The following is a 15,142-nucleotide window of genomic DNA, read 5'->3' as shown; positions in this document are numbered from 1 at the left end:
CGGCACGGGGAGCGGGAGGTCTCTGTTTTCCTCGTACGTGGTTGGGTGGGATGAGGTTGCAACATAGATAGTATTGATTTGCTGCAACGGTTTGCTTCAGTGCCTTCAGTAAGGTTGCTCATAGATCTGACGAAGGTGGCTCCCTGCATCGGACGGCCTGGGGTGACCGGCGGAACCGTTGCGCCGGTCAGCGGCGCAGATCACTGGCCCACTAGTATCCATCACCCAACGTCGAAGTGACTCAGCCGGTTAGATTAACCAACCGCGAAACCTCACCGGTTTGTCGCCGCAGCCTCGGCCCGCCGGCGTGCGGCCGGCACGCCAGAGTTCTATATACCAGGTCATCATTTCGGCGCCAAGTGTGCATCATCGCGTCCGTTCCGACAGCCCCAGTCAACGATGTCGTTCTCCCCAGCCAGCAGCGAGCCGCACGACGCGCCGGCCGCCGCCGGCAGCAGCGTGCCGGCGTCGAGGTCGATCGCAGAGCGGTGGAAGATGGAGGCGGCGCCGATCCGGGCGCGGCTGCTGCTGCGGGCCTTCGCGTGGCTCTTCTCCCTGCTGGCCCTCGTCGTCATGGCCACCGACGTGCACGGCCGCGGCGGCGCCCAGGACTTCAGCACCTACCCGGAATACAAGCACGTCGTCGAGACCCATCCGTCGATCCCCGTCTCATCATCTGCCACCTGATCTGACCCTTGACCTGTCGCGCAGCTACTGCCTGGGCATGTCGATCATCGCGCTCCTGTACGCCACGGCGCAGCTGGTGCGCGACGCGCACAGGCTCAGCTCCGGCCGGGACCTCGTCGCCGGGAGGAAGGCGGCGGCCGTCGTCGACTTCGCCGGAGATCAGGTGCCAACCCCCAGCCGTCTGTCTGTCTGTCTAACCACCAATATCTGTCAGCCGGCTTTGACCCAACAACCTGAAAGATTTCCCTGGTCTGAAACTTTATCGTGGCAGGTGGTGGCCTACTCCCTGATATCGGGCTTGTCCGCGGCGGCGCCGGTGACGGACTACATGCGCCAGGCCACCGACAACCTGTTCAACGACTCCGCCGCGGCCGCCATTAGCCTGGCCTTCTTCGCCTTCTTGGCCATCAGCCTCTCGGCCCTCATCTCTGGGTACAATCTTTCCTTGGAAGCCATTGTTTAGCACAAGCACACATGACTCTCCCATGTATCTGTCTGTCACCAAGGGAAAGAAAGCACCTGTATAACTGGATCAAATGGATACTCATAATTTTGTAAAATCGTAAATCAATTCGGTATCAATCCAGGATGATCACAGCACGCTAATCCATTTTGCATTTCAAGATAAATGTACTATAGATCTATAATGCAAACAAAGGCTAAGAATGAGAGGTTAACAATTTACACTAGACCTGAACAAATTGGTCTCCTAAGAACATGCCTACCGTCTGCAGCCTTTGCTGCCGGGGGAGGCAAGTATACACACAGCGAGGCCAAAAAGAATGGAGAGAAGAATGGCAAAAAGACATAAACATATGGGCATTTCCCTATACTATATGTACAAGAGACAAGACGTCTCAGGACCATAAGATGGCATGCATGGCTGTGCACCCAGTCCAAGATCTTGCTGGTTTGGCACCTTTCTGCCAAGACAAGAACACCAGGAGGGCAAAATAGCTGGTGCTCTATGTGTCGCTCCAATTATCGTCGTCTTCGTCATCGCTTCCCACCGCCTGCTCCATAACAGAAACATATGTAAGAGACAAATAACAGAAAAGATGTCGACGACAACACTGTGAGGTTAACTTTAGATGGGCAACCTGTCGTATGGCATTCGCTTTCTCTATTATTGCAGCAACTCTCAAGTTTCCACTAGAGGCCCTAGCAGGGGCTCTCATGGATGTCGGTTGAGCAGAACCCACTGGTTTCAGGTCAAAGGTCTGATCAAGTGCAAACAAAAAGCAAGTCAGTGAGATAGTGGGAGGGTTTACAGGGAGAAGGGGGAGATTTCTATTTACCAACCTTGTTCCTTATCTGCTCAAGCCACGAGTTTTTATCGTTGGTATTTGGCTTATCTGCGGTGGGAGCAAGCTCTCCAACTTTGTTCCTTATCTGCTCAAGCCACAAGTTTTTATCATTGGTATTTGGCTTATCTGTGGCGGGAGCAAGCTCTGAAACCTTCCGCATCTGCGAAAAATATAAATGGGGTTAGGTTAAAGACAGGAAACACAAGCACATCACACGTGTATGTTCATGAGGAAGGCGGAAGAATACCGTGCTTCGATCATGAGCAGCAACAGCATCAACCAGTGGATTTCTTGGGATGTTTCTCACTGAAACTGGCTTTCTGGTCAAGCGATAATCTGTGACCTCAGGTTCAAACCGGCTCCCTTCCGATGATATTCCATAATTAGGATGAAGCATCTGAGGTCCAACAGTCCATCCCGTCACTGGTGGCTGCTCGGCATGTGCATAGCCGCCTTCACCAAGGTCATCAAGATATTTACTTATATTGCTAGGCCACAACGGGTTTGGCTGAAGTATACTCTCTGTGTCCAAGTTATGATCACCATGAGGATAATCTTCAGATACCATTGATTCTGCAGTATGTGACTGGCCTTCAGACGGACCACCCTTGAGGTTGTCCGCATCTTTTTCCTGTAACTTACTCTCCTGGCTATTGCCTTCTTCTAACACTGAGTGCGATGCAGTATGTTCTGTTGTGTCTGAAGGTAACCCACTTATGATTGACTGGTCTTTCAGATTCTTCTCATCTGATGCATTTGAACTATGCTCTTCCTTGTCTGAAGTCCCTGATAACGATTCCCCGTGCAGAGATTGCCGATAACTACCATTTTTAGAAACATGCCCTGCTGTTGAAGGGCTCGCTGTGTGTAAATGCACGTTACGTGCACCATTGTGATCATCCACCGTTTTGTCATCCTCCGATGCAGCTGGATCGGTAGATTTCAGATGCTCAGTGGTGCCTGAAATATCTGAACATAAGAGGTGCTGTTGGCGATCTTGCTGCTTAATTACATGTTCAGTGGCCCCACTGCCATTCCGATGTTCTTCAGCCTCCGTTGGTGATGAAGTGATATGCCCCTCATGCTTAATGTTCCCACAAGCCTCTGAAAATGGCATGTCATGTTCCCCTGTGACATCATTTACTGTTTGAAGTGTAGAAGGTTTTCCAGATTCTACCCTTTGATCACTATTGTCTACCATAAAATTCTGATACCTCTCTTGGATATCTTGAGAGGAAACTGACGCTATTGGTTCTTCCATTTGGTCAAGTGAAACTAGGCCATTATCCATATCTTGGCTCGATACAGGCAAAATGGAAGTTGTTGTGCTTGCAGGGTCAGGCACACGGTCTTTTGTACTCAGAAATCCCAGTCGAGGCCTTCCAAGCCTCCATTGAAGAGGAGGAAGAGGGGGTAGTTTTGGAGGATCTTCACTGCATACACTTGGAAACGGTTCAGTGTGTGGTGGAACAGGAGAGACCCGATAGTTCTCCTCGGTACTATGCATGACAGAAGTAGAAGCCATTGCTGATCTCTCAGCTAGCGCACTAGAATTCAAAGAACCCGGTGCAATTCGGGGTGAGCAATAGGACGCATTCTCTGCTTCCACTTGGACATTGCATGACGAAGATCCATCTAGTTCACCAACCCTGTCCTCACTCATGGGGCACAGAGCACTTTGAGAATCCAATTCAGGGGATGCACATGCTTCCCACCCTTCCTCTACCTCCATATCATGTATTGATGTAGCAGCACCTGGTACATCAATCTTATCATTTACTGAAGAATATGAAGAAATTCTGGTATCAAATTCAGGTGAGTAATAGGGTCCATTCTCTGCTTCCACTTGGACATTACATGCTGGAGTCTCATCTAGTTTACCAACAATGTAATCACTTAAGGGGCATGGAGCAAACTGAGGATCCAATTCAGGCGACGGGCAAGTTTCCCATCCTACCTCTGTATCATTTACTGATGTAGCAGCACCTGCTACATCAATCTTATTATTTGCTGAAGAATATGGAGCAATTCCAGTACCAAGTTCAGGTGAGTGATAGGGTTCATCCTCTGCTTCCACTTGGACATTGCATGATGGAGTCACGTCTAGTTTACCGACATTGTGATCACTTAAGGGACATGGAGCAACCGGAGGATCCAATTCAGGAGACGGACAAGTTTCCCACCCTACCTCTGTATCATTTACTGATGTAGCATCACCTGGCCCGACAGTCTTGTCATTTACTGACGAATATGGAGCAATTTGGGAATCAGGAACACCTAAGACATGATGTTCCAACTCGTCTTCTACCAACACAGAACCACTCAAAGGAGAACAATCTAGTTCGTCTATTTTCTTGTTAGGCAAAAACCATGATGCAATTTCAGAATCAAGTTCACCTGGAGCACAAACCTGTGCCTCCTTTTCCACAAGAACAACATTGCTCGAAGGAGGGGCACCAGATTCATCAATCTTCTCACAAATGGAAGATGTGCCAATCTGAGAAACATTTTCACCTGTAAACCGATTTTCAGACTCCTCAGCTGCAAGAGCAATCCTCAGAGGAGGGACATCTATATTGTCAACCGTCTTATCCGTTGAGGAAGGTGGAACAGATTGAGAGTTAGGTTCATCCAAGACACAACCGTCTGATTCCTGGGTTGCAATAGGTTTCCTTGAAGGAAGGCCATCTAGTTCATCCAAGCCACGTGCTCCTACCACCGGTTCCACTGGTGAGTTACTCGAGTGAACATCCAGTTCACCTACCTTTTCATTAATTAAAGCTCGTGGAAGAAGGTTAGCACCGGGGTCCTGCTCTTCTTTCACTGGAATAATGTTGCCTGAACGAGAACCATATATACCACTATCCGAAACAACCTCAGGCAAGGGATGTTGTTCCTGCTCTAGTTTCACTGGAACAGATGGGATATCAAGTTCAGGATTTCTCACATCGCCGAGAGACTCGTGAGATCTCAAGTCAGAATCCACTGCTTGTTTCCCGCCATCAGGAACTTCCATGGCAGATATGGGCACAAATGTTTCGCCTATTATATCCATGGCAGATGAACATTCAGCAAGCTGAGAATCCGGCTGAGAACAAACCGCTACCTGGTCTAATTCCGGCTGAGAACATTCCGCTGTAATATCCTTAGAATCTGAGGATGGTTTACAATCAAAGCCTTCTGTGGCAGCAGTAAAATCAATCTCATGGTATTCATGGCACAAGGATCTGAAGTCCTGTTCAGTCATGACTTCTGATGGTAATGGTGCTTCATCGGGTGGAGTTGCAGGTTCCCAAAGAGAATCATCAAGCAGGTACAGATTCTCTTTTGCTCCAATGTTAACCTGCTGGATTAGAAGTTCTGAGAGAAAATCATCTTCTTCTTCAGAGCAACATGGTTGATAGCTCATACTGGGCAAAGGATCAGTAGAGCTCACTATGTACCCAGGATCGACGAATGGGTTTGTGCCAAAGGAATCTTGAGCAGATAACACCCTCACCAAGTCTTGATCGACATCTGATAGTTGCTCCCCCACCATGTTACTGTTTGAGCTTACTGTAACATCCTTGTCCAAATTACATTGACATGGAACTTCTTCAGCAATTAGAGTGGTCTCATCTGGTAATTCCTCTTGACAAAAAGATTCTTCTGGAAAATGTGAATGTGGAACATATAGAATATCATCACTGCCACCCAGTGTTTTGCCTGACGTTCCTATTTCAATAGGCTGTGGAAGATTGGCTGTCTGCAACATACTTTCTCTATAGATATGTCCTCTTGACTCTTCTAGTGATCCAAGGTTTTCACAGGTAGCTTCACCTGCTTCAATGTCTTCTCTGAAAGGACTGGACTGCAATGGTACATCATGACTAGAGTTTTCCTCCCTATAATTTGTTGGCAGAACCTCTGATTTCTCAGTATATTTGGCACCATCACCGTGCTCCTCTTCAGAAGGTATCATGTCATCTTCAAACCTGCTGGTAGTCGATTCTTCTACAAGCTCAGCATCAACTAGAACTTCACCGCACTCCACATTTTTCCCTGTTTCAATTGATTCATGGTATTCCATGCAGGACATGCTGGTACCAAGTATAGGGGCAGTACTAGAAGCTGGTGGGGCATCTATCAACGATGGCTTTATATCATCATTCAATACTTGTGGAGATGGTTCCAGCATCTCACTTGGATGAGCTGCCGTGTCATGTTGAGAAGTCGGTACAGATTCAGTACATTCTGGGATCACTTGAACATCAGAGAAGTGCATGGGCACAACAGACGCCTGCATGGAATCTTCTCTGTGCGCGTCGAGCCAAACTGAACAGGGCCCTTTTTCCAGCACAACCATTTCTTGATCTTCTGCAACATGCTTATATAGATCTTCATCTGGTAAACAGTGCAATTCCTCAACCAATTTACCATGATCTGATTCATACAACTGATTATCCGGCGTGCTTGAATGAATTGGTATAACTCCTGAATCAAGCTCTACAAAAAATGTTCCAATAAACCAATGTAATTCACCGGGCTAAATAAATGATTTAAGTAAAACAACCGGCGATGAAAGGAAAAAAAAACGATTGACTTACTATCAAGATGCTTGTGGGAACCATCAGGATACAAACTAGTTGGAGTTGTACTCGTATAAATTTCTGCAGGATGTGCAACATTGTTGAACTCCAAGTCATTCATGTGCACAACAGGATCCATGTCTGGCAGTGATGCAAATTTGCTATCTGTTTCTTGGACAGCTGTACCTAGAGATGTGCATTCTTCAAACTGTTTCTTGGGCAACTGTAACTGTTCTTGATTGACTATCCTACTATGGAGTAAAGAATCATCAGCATGTGGAACTTCAAATTTTCCACCAGCATGTGAAACATCATTGGGTTGTCCAGATATCGTAGAAGTATCATCCACCTTGTTTTGGCCACCCTCCGCTGAGCGATATGCTATTTCATGGTAATCACTGCTAATGCTAGCCAAACCTGGCAACACAATAACTATGTAAGGTCAAAGAAAACGCAGAGAAAACTCATTCGAGGCAATTTGGGTCTACCCAAACATATACAAGAAGATAGAAAGAATTACCATCCAAGCCACTAGTTGTCTGGGATAACTGTTTTTCAGAACTAGGGATAGCAACAGCATGATCATTGGAAGGGAGAATAGACACCTCCTGGTTTTGTACAGAGCCATTGAGATTAGTCTCAGTTTCAAAGTTACCATTTTCATCAGAGGTTACACTGGATGATGAGCTGACATCCATTAGATCAACATCATTACAAGACTCTTTGTCGTTGATCCAATTATCACCGCTCAATTGTTTGCAAGAATCTGAATCAGAGTCTGTATCTTTTGTGTCTGACACTGCAGAAGGAGAAGAGTCACTTAGCAGAAATGAATCTGCACGGGTTGGTTCTGTGTCATTGCATGGATTGCTCAACCCTGATGACAGGACTTCCGCGGGGCCTAGTTCTGGAAACTGTACATCCAGCACACTTTCAGCTTCCTTGCCATCACAGTTCAAATTATCCACTTCCATTTTGGCACTGAGATTCTTTTGACTTTTCATGCTATGATCGGCTTCACCTTCTGATTCAGTATTAAGGGTGTCAATAAACTTGTCTTGATCACTACCAATATTATCAGGCCTGCAGGGATCATCGTCATGGTAAACAGGATCTACAGCCAATTGAAGTTTCTCTTCCTGCACTGACTGCAATGGAGATCCCTTGCAGATTTGTTCCATTTCGAAATGTTCCTGTTGTGTTGCCAGAAATTGACCATCATCTACCTCAAGGAAATCCTGTCCATTAATGGGTGCAGATGCAGTCACCAAGGTATCAGATTCATCTACCGGAACAACCTTCGTCAGTTCATGTTTAGTAAAATACTGAGCGGAAGCACTGAAATTGTCTAATTCTCCAAATGAAGATATTATTTCACTTGAGTCAGTTGACCTAAATTTTGCATGGAAGTTCCTTGCGGAATAGTTTGACAAGATCTTTTGTTGTGATGAAATTACTTCTTGCAATTGTTCCCTGCAGATTCTGCTTATAGTTTTATTATAAGAATCCCGTAAATGCCTGGATTTCAGTTTTGTTGTCCTTGGTGGAACTTTTCTAGAAGATCGATCTTTTGAGGAAGTAATTTGAGACCTGCAGATTTTGCGCAAAACAGTATTACATTGTGTCATGGTAAATATAGTCTAAAATCATTTCGAACTAAAATTGCCCCTAGTATATAGGCTCCTTTTGGTGAATCTTATGCACATGACCAATCCAGTGGCCCTAAACTTACTCAGAGTTCGCAATAAGCAATGATTCGAGTGTTTCCCCTTTCCTTCGCATAGCCTTCTTCTGAAAGAGAAAGACTTCGGTAAGTTTCTAACTTCAAGGAAATTGTTCTGATTTGATAAATATAAGGAACCACGAAGATCTGCATATACTTAAACAGAATAAATGACTTGACGAACATACCACAGGTAAAGAACCGGGTCTACTCTCAAAAGTCCAAGGCAAGTTCAGATGATAACTTATTATGTATCAGCTATTGATAGATGAAAATGACCATAAAGCAACGACCATAAAGTAAATGACATGGTCGTTGCTTTATATATAAAGCGGGGCGCAAGACTTTTTCAGTTTGATGGATAGATGAAAAATGCAATTTCTCTTGACGGTCCTTCAAACTGAATAAACACTACTGTGCAGCAGCTTTTTCTTGCATCAATATTTTTTGTGTTGTCCAATTTGGATGACCCCGAATCTCAAGCTGAAGCTAAGCTTATGTGCTGTAAAGACGATTCTAAACTTCATGTGCACATGGTCAATTTGGTAAAATACTACGTTAGCCTTTTCCAAATAGAAAAGTTATTTTAAGTTCATGAAGGACATAGCAACTACCATCGCATTTTACTTGGAGGGGGCTCTTTCGGTAAAGTATGTATCACAAAGTGAAGAATAACTGAAGGGGGCAATTTTTTTATTCGGAAAAAAAGTGTGTGTGTGTGTGTGTGTGTGGGGGGGGGGGGGGGGGGGGGAGCTGCCAGTAATTGAGAATGTATTACTTGCCTTTATCCTACGGGGCTTCTTCTCTCTTAAGTAATCCGGCTCAATCATGTTGGAGGTCTGTCCCATCTTAAAGAAAGAGGGGTCTGAATATCGTTTTAAGGAGGCCCCAGCACCAGCAACATCGAACCTGCAGAATAATACTGGTGTGTAATTGCTGATAACGCATCCATGGTATATACCCACACACAAAAATAGAAAGCATCCACATACTTATCCAATGTGAACAAATGTGGTGGGCCACGACATTCTTCATATGAATCCAAAATGAAACGAGGCATATCTCCTATCGTGATCAAATTCTGATTAAGCTGAAGATTTGAATGCCACTCAACACCTACAAGAGAATGCACCAAGAACTTCAGACGTAAGAACATAATAGTACAAAAGAGTAATCATAAAATGTGGTCGTTTTGAACTTTCAACTAACCATCATCATGTAGATAATTTGAATGGTCGGTCTGTGCTATGATTGCCTTCTCAACTGCAGGAAATTCTGCCTCTAGCTGCTGCAATCTAAGCATCAAACCATGCCCTCTAGAAGCAGTGGCCATTACATCTTCATGCAGGTCATGAAAAATTTCTGCGGCGAACCTTTTTTGCACAAAGGAAATACAAAAGCTCTTCAGTACGAATGGAAAGAATGACATGTCCACTTCTAGTTTAGAACACTGTGTTTCCTACACATATTACAACATGGATGGAAGCATTGGCAATCGACAAGATACGCGTCTACACAGCAAACTATTGCAACAAAACTTCAAGAGGACAGTAAAACTAGCAACAAAACCTGCTGAAAGCCATTAAAATTGTTCACGTAACAATTCACGTTTGTGAATTCTAATTGGGGACATGATGTGTCAGGATAGATTTTTTTCTTCCAAAGAATGACTATTACTTGACCAAAATTTATGTTGAGAACACTGCGGAATCTGGAGACTAGGATGAAAACACTATACCATCATCTAGGAAGCATGGGCAATTCTATTATAACCAATTCCATCCACAAATATCGAGGGCACTCTCGTCTTATTTGTAAGAATTTATTCTCTGTATTGAGATCCACAACAATGCTATCATTTGTCAGTTCTCTAGATAAACCTCAATTCTGATACAAGGTTGTGCAGAAATACAAGAAAAATGAAGACCCGTATCTTTCCACTGCAATTCAAGTGCGTCCGTTGTCTACCGAATTGTGACTTGTGTTCTAAAGTGCAAGCTCAAAGCTGTCTCTGATAACCAGAATCCTTGTTAAAATCAACTACCAACTGTGGCACGCAGAACATGAATTCTCCCCAAAACCAGAACGTCGGCATTGGCCCAGCTCACAATGCAGGGAAACAACTCCACCCCATTAAAATCGAAACCGCCACAGACGCCTCCTATGAATAGGGAAACAATTCCACACCCATAAAAGCCGAAAGTGCTGAAGGCCGGTCATGTGCCCAAATTGGACGGAAAATTCTGAAGTGTATCCCTCAATGGTTAAGAATTTGGAGCGAAATGCTGCCCGTGAAGCGAATTCCCCAGCCAATTGGCGCCTTCGAACTGCGCAGACGAGCCCAACCACCCTCCCAGAATATGCGGAAGCCTCCTTATGAAACCTAAAAGGCAGTAAACTAAACTAAACTCATAAAGTCATCTATCTACACTACACATAGATGCTCCCAAAAACAGCATACGCCCAATTATTTTACTCCGCGGCGAGGGCAGCCTCGCAACAAGCTCTCGCACGAACCCTCGCAGCAGGCGCAGAAGGAGGCAGGGGGGGTGCAGTACAGTAGCGGAGGCGGCACTTACTCTGCGAGATCCCCGAGCTGGCGGAGCAGGCCGACGAGGCCGGCCATGGCGACGCCCTCGAGCAGCGCCTCCGGGTCATCCTCCTCCTCCTCGGGCGCGTACAGCGCCGGATCCGCCAGCCCGTACTCGTTCCGCACCTGGTACCGTATCATCTCCGCTCCCGCTCCCTCGCCCGCTCCCTAAGCCTTCAGGACTCCGCCACCATTGGAGCGCCTCCTCCGCTTTACTCCACTCGCAGTCGCACTCGCACTCGCGGCGGCAGCGGCGCGTGAGCTCGGGTGGGTTCTCGCGGGTGGGCGTAGCAGCGCGTGGGGGGGAGGAAAAAATATTCCACCACCACTACCCGATTCAGTGCAGGTGCAGGGACGGGACGGGAGGAAGACGAGGTGGGGCGTCAGAGAAAGTGAGAACACATTCTTATCACGGGGCGGGCTCTCTGCCACGTGGGCCCGCGTGCTCCCCGCCGCGGCCCGTGACCCCTCCCCGGTTCGCGCCCACGCAGGGCCCGCCTACCCTGCTCGCTGCCGTGTGGGTGCCCCCACCGGTCGAACACCGTGGGGCCGTGCGGTCAGTGGGGCTCTAGGTAGGAGGGGCTTCGGCCAAAGACGTTGTTTGATTAGCGCGGGGATTAGGGATTCGATTTGGAGTAGATTAGGCTTTGACGGTGGTGGAGCCGAGGCCGGATCCTGCTGACCTGGCAGGAAGAAGAGTGCCTCTCTTTTTTTTTTTTAGGGAGAGTGGCCATTCGAGTATTTAGAGCGTGAGTCCCATGACTAAGGCCCTGTTTGGATACTCTAACTTAGCTAAAGGTTAGAGTTAGTTTTTAGCTCATGACTAACCCTAAACTAACTCTAGCCAAAAAGGTGTTTGGATGATAGGGTTAGATTGACAATAGTTGTACTTGACGGAGAGAGGAAAGTGATTTTTTAGTGGGTCCCTCGAGAACTAGCTCCAATTAACACCTATTACCTAGTGGATAGAGAGAGAAAAGTGACTTTTTAGTAGGCCCCATGAAAACTAGCTTCAATTAGCACCTCTTGGATTAGCTAGTTTTTTTGGGTGGGTTAGATGCAACTAGCTCCAATCTAACTCTCATGTTTGGATACTTTAGAGCTATTTGAGCCCCAACTAGCTCAAACTAACTCTAGCCTATGGATCCAAACAAGGCCTAAAAGTAGTGAGACTAAGAGGGTGCTTGAATCCAAGGGACTAAAACTAGTCTCTTTAAGAGGCTAAAGTTCAAGCACCCCTGACTAAAGAGAGGCTAAAACTAGTCTTGAGGCTAAAATCTTTTAGTCAGGGGTACCCCTACTAAAATGTGCATTAGTCCTCTCTCTCCTCATTTAACTCCTCAGGCAAGTTATGGATTGGAGGGTCTGGAAGATAATAAATGTTCATTAACTTGATTTTAGTCTTTTTAGTACTCCCTCCATCACAGTTTAGAATGCACGGTTAGACTTGCGTGTGTTTTAAAAATAGACAAAGATTAAGGCACGTTGCATTTACTCCTAGCAGCTAATTAGTACTTCGTTGTACTACTTCTATATACATGAGTAGTGTGAATGCTTTTTTTAACTCATTTCACAGCCAATCAATAACCACCTAGGTACTAAAGAATTTGCATGCACGCCTTCTAAACCGTGACGGAGAGAGTATTTTGATCCAAGCATGGGTGAGGCTATCAAGTTTTAGTCTCATTACTTTTAATCATGAAACTAAAACGTATCCAAACACCCTCTAAAACTTGCTAGCCTCACTCATGCTTGGATCCAAATACTCCCTCCATCACAGTTTTCGGGCCAGTGACAGTGAGCCCATCAGGTGCAAAAATTAGAGTAAAAAAGGGGTTGGAAGCTCTATCATCATTCTCATGATCCGATAGGGCAACAGCAACTGGCTAGCGAGTGGGTTCGGCGAGGGTCCAGCATTTATTAGGGGTTAGCGAGCCACAAATGCAGATGAGATTTGTTCTTCTCCTCTCCTCGAGTGCGTTACATGTGTGCGGTCATCACTCATCACCAGAGACAACGCGCAGGCGCAGGCAGGCAGTGCTGCTGGCCTAAACTTATCAGTTTCTTTATTTTACTGGAAAATCTTATCAGTTACCAACTACTCAGGTTCGTGTCAGGTGTCCCTTAATCGTGCAGCTAAGCTCGATCTGCACCACTACTGCTACTACTAAAAGTCAAGCTGGTTTCGTTGGTGTACGTGCTGCTAGCTCATGGCAATGGCACCCCGTGTGCACTGCTGCAGACGCGTGTGGTGCAGCTGAAGCAAGCCACAGGCACGGCGCCTGTCAGCCTGTGGGCCAGCACATGTATGTAACTTCCGAGTATGTTCGGGCCCACATCCTTGGTGTTACGTCAGCCTGCGGTTTCACCTTTCCCTTTTTGCCATGGCGCGCTACCTCTGCCTGCCTGTCATGTGCGGAGTGAGTCAAACGCTTCTTAAATTCCTCTTGCGACCGGTCGGCATCCACTCGTACAGTGCTACGTTATTTATATTCAGCTCCATCTGGTAAAGGAGCAGTACGTTTGTAGTACCCAACTGGACGTGGACTGCGCCTTGAAAAACAATTTTCTTGGCTGCCTGCAATAATCAACCCTTGCATTTAAATTCGAAACAGACACGAGCGGTTCGTACGTACGGGGCTCCACCCAACGCAATCACCTGACCTGACCCTGATTCCCTCCCTAATCAAGCAACAAACAGTGTTGAGTACTTGAGTACGGTACTTTAAAAAAAGTATGATCTTTTTTAAGGGACAAGCAAGGGAGTGTTGCCTGCCATTTACATTAAGCACGAGCAGAGAGTCAAAAGTGAAAAAGAAAATGAGAAATGGCTTTTTGCAGCCTCGGAACATCTACAATCCGACCTGATAAATTCGTCCCTTATACGTTCGCGGGCGTATCCGTGGACAGCACTAGCATATCCTTCATATGTTGCGTCGCACATTCACATACCTCAAATGCAATCTTTAAATCAAATCATAGTTTAACACCTCCCCGCGGCGCCGCCATCGCCTCCGTCTCTTGCTGCTGCAGCTTTCGGGCAACGTTTTTCACCTTGCAAGACACAATGGAGAAAGGGAAGCCGATAGACAAGGCGGATCATGTTTTCGTCGCGGCGGTCACGAACGAGCTGGAAGACATCACGACGACGGATCGAGACCGATAGTGAGGGTGCGGAGCAAGGATGACGGACGGCGAGGGCTCGGACGCGGGATTGAAGGGTAGCGAGAGGAGGAGGAATGGTTTGAAGGATACGATGTAATTTGCGGTAAAATCGGATTATCGGTTTCGGGCGTGTTCGAAAGTGTTCGGATGCCCCATATCCGTCTTATATTTGGACCGAATGTGCAAGGTGTTGGTTAGCTCGAATATATGAGACAAGTTTAAGATGTCAATTTGAATCTAAATTTTGTGACCGATCAATGACTATTCAGACGTATAAGACGGGTTCCAGGCGTCCGGCTGGTTATAGATGCAGTACGTTGTACTCATACGGTACGGTCCTTTGGATCTTGTAGCGGGCACATCCCAATTTGGTGCCAAACAAAAAGGTGTAGGCGTTGGCGCTGGCTTGTCACCTTCTCCTTGTCTCTCCGATAAGCCAGGGGAAAATCCAGTCCAGTACACTTCTGCCTTTTGCCGAATCCCACACCACCGATGGCCTTCACGTGCTCGCGATAATACCATCCTCACGGAGGCAACGAACGGTTTTTTCAAGCTGTACGTGATGCGAAGAAGACGGCAAGAGACGGTGTCGGCCGGTGCGGCCAGTTCGGCACCGTCGTGCGTCTCGTCCCGACGCCACACGACCGAAGAGCGACGGCGAGGACGACGTTGGGTCGGGTGCACCCACATGCATGCATGCATGGTGGGTCGACCCCCATCGTCTACCCTTGGCATCGAGCGAGATCGCGCTGCCGCCATTAATGGCGTGCCGGGCCACACACAGTCCACACTAGTCCGGCAGTTGGGCTTTACTGCCTTGTCGCCCATCGTCCACCGGGCACCGGCCATCGCGTTTGCCGAGAGATTTGACGGGAACTCGTTTGATTTCCTCCGTGGTTTTTACCGTGGGTACTTCGTCCGTTGCTCGCTGCTGCTGGCCCCGGCCGGAACTGAAAACCAGCAACGCACCGATTCACAAATCACAATCACGTGGGTTTTCCGGGGATACGGGTGTACTCACACTCACAGTGAGGCCAGCCGGTTGGTCCCAGTATGGCATGGGCAGCATGACAGCACAGCATATCCCACCGGCGGTTTCACG

At 47.0% G+C, this 15,142-nt stretch overlaps 2 protein-coding genes across 2 annotated transcripts; one reads left to right on the top strand and one right to left on the bottom strand.

Annotated features, from left to right (window-relative positions):
• Positions 1-261: 261 nt before the first annotated feature.
• LOC123452991 (CASP-like protein 4B3) lies at positions 262-1,269 on the top strand. The gene is made up of 3 exons (XM_045129744.1): positions 262-635; positions 712-850; positions 959-1,269. The coding sequence occupies exons 1-3, from the start codon at positions 400-402 to the stop codon at positions 1,148-1,150; spliced, it is 567 nt and encodes a 188-aa protein (XP_044985679.1). The 5' UTR covers positions 262-399; the 3' UTR covers positions 1,151-1,269.
• Positions 1,270-1,276: 7 nt separating this feature from the next.
• On the bottom strand, positions 1,277-11,099 carry LOC123452990 (SCAR-like protein 1). The gene is made up of 11 exons (XM_045129743.1): positions 10,865-11,099; positions 9,495-9,658; positions 9,278-9,401; positions 9,068-9,194; positions 8,295-8,353; positions 7,083-8,152; positions 6,581-6,979; positions 2,242-6,479; positions 1,990-2,154; positions 1,788-1,907; positions 1,277-1,700 (listed from the first exon to the last, which is right to left on the bottom strand). The coding sequence occupies exons 1-11, from the start codon at positions 11,014-11,016 to the stop codon at positions 1,653-1,655; spliced, it is 6,666 nt and encodes a 2,221-aa protein (XP_044985678.1). The 5' UTR covers positions 11,017-11,099; the 3' UTR covers positions 1,277-1,652.
• Between the last annotated feature and the right edge of the window lie 4,043 nt (positions 11,100-15,142).

This window comes from Hordeum vulgare, chromosome 5H (assembly GCF_904849725.1).
Source record: "Hordeum vulgare subsp. vulgare chromosome 5H, MorexV3_pseudomolecules_assembly, whole genome shotgun sequence".
In the NCBI taxonomy this organism is placed as follows: Eukaryota; Viridiplantae; Streptophyta; class Magnoliopsida; order Poales; family Poaceae; genus Hordeum; species Hordeum vulgare.
Note: the sequence above shows the minus strand (reverse complement) of the source record. Positions and strands in the feature narration are given on the sequence as shown.

Coding starts and splice junctions, on each gene's coding strand:
- LOC123452991 (XM_045129744.1), top strand. CDS start 400: ATGTCGTTCTCCCCAGCCAGCAGCGAGCCGCACGACGCGCCGGCCGCC. Junction 636..711: donor AGCACCTACCCGGAATACAA/GCACGTCGTCGA, acceptor CCTGTCGCGCAG/CTACTGCCTGGGCATGTCGA. Junction 851..958: donor TCGACTTCGCCGGAGATCAG/GTGCCAACCCCC, acceptor TTATCGTGGCAG/GTGGTGGCCTACTCCCTGAT.
- LOC123452990 (XM_045129743.1), bottom strand. CDS start 11,016: ATGATACGGTACCAGGTGCGGAACGAGTACGGGCTGGCGGATCCGGCG. Junction 8,354..9,067: donor AGAAGCCCCGTAGGATAAAG/GCAAGTAATACA, acceptor TTTCTCTTTCAG/AAGAAGGCTATGCGAAGGAA. Junction 2,155..2,241: donor CTGCTCATGATCGAAGCACG/GTATTCTTCCGC, acceptor TATTTTTCGCAG/ATGCGGAAGGTTTCAGAGCT.